The sequence below is a fragment of the Atta cephalotes genome (assembly GCF_000143395.1).
Source record: "Atta cephalotes unplaced genomic scaffold scaffold00016, whole genome shotgun sequence".
NCBI lineage: Eukaryota > Metazoa > Arthropoda > Insecta > Hymenoptera > Formicidae > Atta > Atta cephalotes.
This window is the reverse complement of record NW_012130080.1, coordinates 3,622,342-3,631,508: the sequence shown is the minus strand read 5'-3', so window position 1 is coordinate 3,631,508 and position 9,167 is coordinate 3,622,342. Positions and strand designations below refer to the sequence as shown.

The 9,167-nt window shown below is 31.7% G+C and overlaps 2 protein-coding genes across 2 annotated transcripts; one reads left to right on the top strand and one right to left on the bottom strand.

The window, feature by feature from the left end:
* Positions 1–186: 186 nt before the first annotated feature.
* Positions 187–7,442, bottom strand: LOC105618298 (syntaxin-1A-like). Its single transcript, XM_012199839.1, has 9 exons — positions 7,410–7,442; positions 6,982–7,077; positions 6,813–6,906; positions 6,659–6,733; positions 998–1,198; positions 756–829; positions 547–684; positions 332–442; positions 187–261 (listed from the first exon to the last, which is right to left on the bottom strand). Exons 1-9 carry the CDS (start codon positions 7,440–7,442, stop codon positions 187–189), a joined length of 897 nt encoding a protein of 298 aa, XP_012055229.1.
* On the top strand, positions 2,488–6,581 carry LOC105618297 (condensin-2 complex subunit D3-like). The gene is made up of 2 exons (XM_012199838.1): positions 2,488–5,978; positions 6,233–6,581. The coding sequence occupies exons 1-2, from the start codon at positions 2,488–2,490 to the stop codon at positions 6,579–6,581; spliced, it is 3,840 nt and encodes a 1,279-aa protein (XP_012055228.1).
* Positions 7,443–9,167: the final 1,725 nt, after the last annotated feature.

Here is a 9,167-nt window from a genome sequence, read left to right as displayed (position 1 = left end):
TATAAAATAATACTTACTAATATAATAAAATAAATATAATTATTAATTATATAATATACNCACTATATATATATATATATATATATATATATATATATATATATAATTTATACATTAATATTAAAATATTTTAAAATAAACTACATTCAAAAGGTATCTTATAAGATTACATTTCTGAAATAGTTTCTAAAATGATGCGATAATAAATAAAAGACATATTACTACTATTATACTTATGATAATGGCAATCTTGATTTTCCGCTGTAAGATAATATAGTTATTATAATATCATTCTATCAAAAATAACTGAGCATTCAAGCGTTTATAATACCTTTCGATATCTGTGACTTCTCTGTTCTGACTTTCTGAGTTGAACACGTCCGCCATCGATATTATCTGAGGTTTTATTAGCAAAATATTCTATATTATTAATTTGTTCTCCCTAGAAAAGATTCTAAATACATATATGTATAAATATTTTCTAAGTTCACGTTTAGTAATGCTACATAATTCATAAGTTATAATTTTGTTATCAACAGCACTCACCTGTTTTTCGACTAGAAATGCTATTTCTGTAAACATATCTTTGATTTCTGTGAGAGATTTTTCCAATTTTAAAACATCATTATGTCTATTTGTTATATCTGATAATTGTTGCCTAGCTATCTTACTATCTTCTAAAATCTGCATAATTAATCAGATATTTGATACAAATAAAAAGATTTGTAATAAATATTGAATAAATTCATATTTACATTATCGACAAATAAGCTAGTTTCCTGAGCATCGAGCATATAATCCAATTCCGCGCTAGTAACTTGTCGCCTTACTATTCAACAAATAGTTTAATTAATAAATAATATATATATGCGTTATATTATAAACAATTTTTTTAATTAGCCTCTTATCATTTAAATTTAATAATTATAACAATATAATATTAAGGATTTGTAAATATAAATATTATGTAAATATATATATATTCTTAAAAACATACGTAAAGAACGTTGTTGCTGCAAGAGTAAGAGGCACTTATCATGATATTTCAGTAACGAGGCATTGTAATCATCCATAATATCAGAAAACATTTGCAGCATAGTTGTATATTGCAACGTTCTAATTCTTGTGTATACATCGTATACAGGTTCATCTTGTGCTAAAGTCAAATCGTCAATGGCAATGATACCTTTTCCCATATCTACAAAGGATGCATAAATTGTAAATAGAATTAATAAATAAGAACAAATGTATTAACACACATCTAAATTGAATATATTGGATAAATGCAATAGATTTATTATAATCAAAACAAAATTAATAAGAAAAAATTCACAGACAATTAAGAGTCAACGCGGTAATTGGTGCGTACAAAATTCAAACGCTTTAATAATTAATTAAACATCCATATAATGTAATCGATCATAATACAATATTTACGAATTACGATTGATTACATAGTTCAATTATTCGTTACTGTTCTTTCTTTAGCAGTAAATTTAAATAAAATAAATAAGTAATCACGGGACTAGAATTGTACATAGATACACAAATTTGTTAATTCTCATTGATAAACATATTTAACTATAGAAAATTTTATTTGTATTAGACAATTTCTTATTCTAATTTTTATATAATAGCAGTTATATAATTATTTTATTATAAATACGTATATCAATATTAAAATTAATTGCATAGTAATTAATATGAACAAATATTAATCTATATAATATCATAATAATTGTAATACATTTCTGAAGTTAAAATCTATTTATATAGATGTGTGCTTATAATATAAATACAGAAGTTAAATCATGAAATCCTCAATATTTTTTATCGTGTTTTTAAGTAAACATGCAGCACAACATTTTATAATTCGAAATATTTGCTTTTCACTTGTACACTCAAATTAAATTAGTGTACAATGCCTTTAACATGCAGTCAGTGCGCACAATATATATGTATAAACGTCCAAGAATTTGCTGTATGCAATCAAATAACACAACTATTCAAATTTTTTTAGGCCAATTTTTACCAATGTAGATCAACTTTAATCTCGAGGTAATTTACTCTTTTTCTAACTCTTAAAATCAGAGGAAAATAAAATAAGTTAATCTACAAATTAAAGTTAATCTATATCATCTATCGTACATTATTAGAAATAGACATGCAGCTGATTGGTCAGATTGGTTATTCAGTTTCCCGCTCGTATGGATGATAAACACTGATCGCTTGGCGCATCCTACAACGGCGATCGAAATGTTTTGTAATAAATTCTTCACGAAGGTAATTTTCGCTGGTCATTTGTACCATGGAAGCAGGAACGTAAAATCATTATCGATACGCTTGCAGATGATGATAACCTGAAACCCTGTCGATCTATCTGTTGCGCTATCGTGACGATAAGTTAAGGTTATATTTATGTCTGCGGGGGCCGCGATCACGAGGCAACACAATTGATAGTGACTGCATTTTGAAATCAGCACAGTCATGAAGTCGCTGCGTGTGTTTCATAATTTCAAGCTGGACATTCTTGACGAGAGTTGGATCAAATCTGTCTGGGATACTGAGTTCGTCATCTATGACGAGCTGCCTGACGAGTGTCTCGAGTACCTGGAGAGCGACGATGTGAAGCGGCTGCTGCACGAGTCTCGCATCGAGTTGAAGGCATGGCTTGTCGCGAACGAGCATGAGACTCCCGAATTCTCGTGGCAGGTCTTGATGATGCTGAACATCAATATGCGTGGTTTGCTTGCCATGCTGGGTTACATAATGAAGACAGGCCAGCAAGAGACAGATAAAGACTCTAGGCAGGCCTGTCTGGAAGCTACAAGTTTGTATCTTATGTTCCTCACGATACCTGGCAGCAACGCATTCAGAGTTTATCATCCGAACTTGTACCAGAGAGCGATTGAGACATTGAAAATGTCAGAGAGCTTATTCTCCTCCGTTAAAAACAATAAAGGGATAAATATAACAAATTCGAGTATCGACGATGAATTGTCGTTCTGTTCCAGTCTGTTGCATTCCGAGAGATCGAGACTCATGCAAGGATTAGACAGAATTATTTCTGATCTCGTTACAATGTTAAAATCATTTCGCTTTAAAGAACATGCCGAGTCCTTGGATGTTACAATACGCATATTGTTAAATATCACAAGACAAGAAATGTATATCAAGTCTCACGACAATTCTGGAATAACGTCTTTATCTCAGAATGCATTTGCAGCTCTGCAAGAGCTATGCAGTAGCAATCATGGTACTGTAGGTTTAACTATAACATTAATAGCGCAATACATGTTGCCTGATCTGTTATTTCACCACGTAAATGCCCAACCGAAGTCTATAACCATTGTACACGAAGCAACCATATATTTTCTAAAAAATTTATTAACGATTCATGAGCAGGAAACCATGCAGGGAATCGTCACTTTAATACATCAATTAATGATAAACTGTCCAGAAAGATTAGAAGGCCGTCAAAAGCAAGCGGGTGTTGTAATAAAACTGTTGAATATATGTAACGAAGTTATGATTCTCGGTATTTTTAGAGACATAGTATTATTCTCACATAATAATAAGATATCTTGTAGATTATTCGCGCAGGAAATTGTAGGAAAGCTCTTGACAGAATCTTCTCTATTAAACAACAATTTAAACAGAAATATCAAGATGAAAATCAGAAAGATTTCGATAGCCATTGTAATGTCTCGCTGTATAGATCGCTCTGCTTTAGTGAGAGGAAGAGCTATGGCCACGCTTGCTTCATTCTCTGATTGCAACGATGACGCCGACAAGGCGATTTTTAAAAGTATATTCGAAGCTTCAGCCTCATCAAATAAAACGTTTCCCATGCTTGATGATTTAAAAGAAGCATTGTTAGAGGACGTTGATCTGCTACCAGGATCGGCCGCTTTAATTGCAATGTTGCTGGACAGAATCAGCGATGAGCGCGCACTGGTGCGACGAAGTGCTTTGAAGATCTCGAGAAACCTATCCATCATGTTCCCATCGCTAGTAAGTAAAATGATGCATGTAATAAGCGATCGTTGCAGAGATTCCACCTTGACTGTGCGCCAATTTGCCGTGCATGTTCTATCCGAGATTCTGCAGGAGTTTCCTCACAATTCAAGTCTTCTCGACGAATGGATACAGGCTGTTGTACCGCAGATATATGACATCGAGGTAAAAGTACAAGATAAGGTATTGGAATGTCTGGGAAACGTGTTGATAAATAGAATGACGAGCGTCACTAAGTATATTCCGAATGCTGCGAATAGTTTGCCGTGGAGGATTCTGGATAGATTGAGTAATCTGAGAATGAGGAAACATTTGTCGAAAGCTTGCAGCTTGTGGGTAAAGAACGGCGTTATTACCAAGTCTATGATATCGAATTTGCAATCGCACATCGGTACAGATAATACTGTAGGCGCGTGGATATTGTTAGCTGCTTTAGCTGAGAATATGAAAATTCCGAATATAGATAAATATATCGCGGATTATAAGCAAATTATTCGAAAGAACGATTTCCACGCCAGTTTAGTTTTACACGTTTTGAGGCATGCTTGGTCCATCTTGAATCATGATTGCCTCGAGGATCTCTATCAGCATCTTTACAAATGTATTTGTCACTTCGAAATCAATTTCAACTTAATCAGTATCTGTCTGGATATTTTAAATAGTATTTTACGATATTTACATGTCGATCAGAGTAGTCACGTGATAGAATCGGATATGGTGGAACTAATGAAATTGTCGGAGATAGAGATTCAAGATTTGTTAAAGGAGAACAGAAGTTGTACGCAAGACATAGTGAAAATCAGAGCTGTATTTACACTGAGTCACGCATCGCTTTTCTGCACCAACAAGATTTCGTCGTCAACTTTACGAATTTTTGAACGATTATTGTTGCAATGGGAATCGCTACCAGATACGATGAAAGAAATAAAGGATCTACAGGCATCCGCGGTGATCCTTCTTTGTCAGCAAGCGCTGAGAGATCGCGAAGTCGCGAAAAAAGTCACACCGATACTTGGTAACATAATGCGTCAAGAAACGAATTCATTAATAAAAACATCGGTGAAGATAAATGCTGCGAAAGCGTTAGCCGATATCTGCGTGAGATTTACTGCTCTTGTGGAGCCATATCTTCCGGACTTATGCATCAGCATGAAGGATCCGAATCCAGCCGTACGAGAAGCTATAGTGGTGATATTTATTGAGTTATTGCTTGAAGATTTTATAAAGATGAAGGGACCATTTTTCTTTCACATATTGACGATGCTGTCGGACACAAATAGCATGATACGCGAGTTAACGACCTTTCTAGTGGAAGAGAGACTTTTAATGAAGAACAAGACTTTGATTTCTCAGCAATTTCTGGAGAGCATATATCATTATAACAATTGTCGCTCCCGGAAAGCGTACTGCGGACACAGAATGCTCGAACAAGAAATGAAGGTTCTAACGCTGCCTGGAAGAGCAAATCAAGAAAAACGTAATGTCATTTATGAATTTATGTTGGAACATTTGGACATGTCCGCCAAGTCTGAACTCGTTGTGAAACTGACCAAGTATATACTTCGCGAGTTATGCGATGAGAATTCTATCGATGTTACGACCGAGGAAGGTGCATGCGTCTTGAGAGATGCAGTGTTCATACTCAACAATAATCGTTTGCAACTATCTCCTAGTGAAAGACATAAAGATGATACGGAGCTCGATGAAACAAGCTTGACTCCCTCAAGTACACCTAACAATGTTTTGAATGTCATTATAACGGCATTGAAAAAACATAATTTAGATATTTTATTACCTACGTTAATCACGCTTAAGAAGAAACTAGTTACGTTGAAGTCCTCCTTGGAGGAAGATGTGGACAGATTGTTATTCAAGATTTACTCGGAATATGAAAAAGAACAGCTGGTCGATTTATTAGATGAATATCCTGAATTAGAAAAAGAAATGGATTCTTATCAACGGTATGTATGTCAGTTTATAAATGACTACATCATTTTTTTCTAATATATAATAAAATCATAAAGTTCTTACGCATACTGATTTTCTACAAAAGATAAAAACTAGCTTTGACTTAGTCTTAACGATTTGATTATGAAAGAGATGAATTGAAGTTTGTATATTTTTGCACGAAATTTTTTAATAATTTATTTCATCAAAAATACTATATAAATATATACTATATAAATATATGTTATGTAATTATGTAATGTTTCAGGAGACTGAAAGATAAAATTAATTCAGAAAACGATGACAGTCAAAGCAGTTCACCCAGTATAAGTAGCAAGGACTCAGCAGATGTACGTAAGCGAATACCCCGAGTTTTACTTCAGCGTATTTCGCCCTCGACATACACATCTGATAACGAGTTAATTACAAATCCGGTACATCTGGAAAGATTGTTGCTACAAACCCCACCTCCAGAGCCGAGCTTTAGTACTAGCACGCCTACAACGCAAAGTCCAAAATCGTATTCTAGCGATTTTCCCGCTAAAAGAAAAAGATCGAACGAGCGAGAAATGTCACCGAATATTTCTCGTAAAGATCTAAAGGTCAGCGATGACTGAACTGATTGATGTGAACTGATTAATGCCGATCTCTTTTAAATATCACGTCTATGGAATCAATGTACAAATTTACCTACCTCGTAACTTTCGCTGCACGTGAAAAGCCGTCTGCGAAATCGTACACGTGCGAGTCTCTAATTCTTTTTGCAAATCTACAAATAGATATATGTATAAGTACATTATATTATGAATTGTAGATTTTTCATACGACTTTTGGATATTACCACTTACCCTTACTCGTGTGCGATAGAATATTGTTATGCAAGTTCTTCACGATAGAAACATTTTCAACTGTAAGATGGATCAGATCACGTATTTCCTCGGCCTACATTAACACACTATGTCTCAATCATTCAATGAGAATATAAAATATATGATTTCATGATAACTCGATACGTACTTCGTCAAGTAATTCTTTAAGCTTTTTATTTTGAGCTATTTGAAGGTGTACGTCCTGCAAGAATCCTCTGCCAAAAGTACTGCTGTTGCTTCGGCTCTGGAAAAATTAGTACATTACGTGATAATTCCGAGACTGTTCATTTGCGTGAAAATATTTTCGGTAAAAAGATATATTATATAATCAAAAATAAATATTTATAATTATTATGTGTACACAATACTTCTATTGTGTTTTTTAATCATAAATGAATTTTAAATCATAATGTTAAGTTGATTCGAAAGCGAACAGTTTTTTTTATTAAAATTTTTATTTGCACACATGATTCATGCGCCAACGTATTGTTCGAGACGGTATACTTTAGTAACTGGTCAAAGTTCTTTCTTTTTCGATACATTTCTAATAACTACAGAAAAAGTAAAAATACTAACGGCACGCAAATCAGCCATACGATCGCGGACCATGATGAGTATTCCTTTAGAATCGGCATGTAACTGATAATTCTGTGAGTGGAATAAATACAGTATGCTTCGTCTTATCTCTCTTATCAGTGCACTATGAATATCGAGTAAAATCCGTTCTGCCGTTTCGTACCTTGTCGATACATTATTAACGGAGAAGCACTCTGCGAGTGCTTCTTCGACTGAAACGCGTGACACGCTTCTAACGTGTGCACATAGGTAGAAGATACTTTGCATCTGAAATGAAATAGGAAATGGGCACTTAGCAGTTGTGCGTCAGAAGGCCGTTGCAATTATACATTTCTTTATCTAATTTATTATTTAGAGAGCGATAGATTATGTTAGTGTTAAAAGATGTTATTTGTAAAATTATAATACTAAAGACGAGGTAATTACATTTTTAAAAGCAATTTTTATCATTCAACATTAATCATTGATTCTTTTTCTTGTGTCTAAAAGTTCGTCTTTTCTCTTCTTTTTAATATTAAAATTAGTAACGCTCATTTAAAATAAAATCATTTGATAAAAAACATTTTTGACACTAATTTAATATTAAAAGTAAGTTTAGATTACAATATGAATACTGCCAGATTCTTTTTCTTATATATTTCTTATATAAAAATATTTATAAATTTATTTATGAGGCACATAAATAATGTGTCTTGAAATAAAATGTAAAATTGTTTTAATAAATTGACATTTGATAAATATTTCAAAAATAATTATTTAGAAATTTTCTGGAAAATATTTTATTCTATATTTTAATTAAATTTAATATTTAAAAACAGTAGAAAATAATACAAAATAGAAAAGAAAAACTATTTTAAAATATTAATAGAGTTATATTAAATTGCTTTTATTACAAACTATTTTAATTATTTTTAATTGGTTGAAAAATAAATTTAATTTTATTGATAAAAATATATATGTAATTGTTAATTATTACTTGTCACTTACAATTTGCAATAAATTTAATATTACAATATGAAAGAAAGAAGCCAAATAGAATTGTAAAAAAATTTTAAATGATAAATGTAGTTTTTCATTTATTTTAAAACAATTTTAATTTATAACATTCCGAATACTATGTGAACTATTCTGTGATATTTCATAAACCAAACCTGGCTAATTTCATTTTATGTACTAAAAAAAGTATATGTTATAAATTATATAAGCAAAAAGAAATTAATGATAAACATTAAGCAGAAGTACAAATAGTATTAATTTAGCAATAGTTGTATAATAGTATACGCGCATATAATATGTTTCAAGGAACAATGATCGAAATTGTTTCATATAACGAAATATATTTATAACATATAATTTTATACATTAGAAGTCACTTGCTTTCTTTACAGAGAACTTTATTATTATTTCTTTTGCATTTTTTTGTTAACAATAACAATAACTACATCTAATAAACTGTGCTGTTTGTTAGGAAGACAGGAGTACTTATTACTTTTCTACAGAGCTAAAATTGTTACAAAATATTTAAATATTATTTTAAAGTAAAATATTTAAATATCACTGTGTAGTTTAACTTCGATAGAAGTTTATTTTTTAATAACGGAGTAATAATATAAACAATATTTTATGCGTTCAATTACTATAATTTTTTAAAGATTATCCAGTGTGCGTCAATATTCTATTTTATGTATATAATAAAATATTTTAATTTCTAACAAATGACTTTACCGCCTTGCACATCCCTTACACAATAGAATAGAT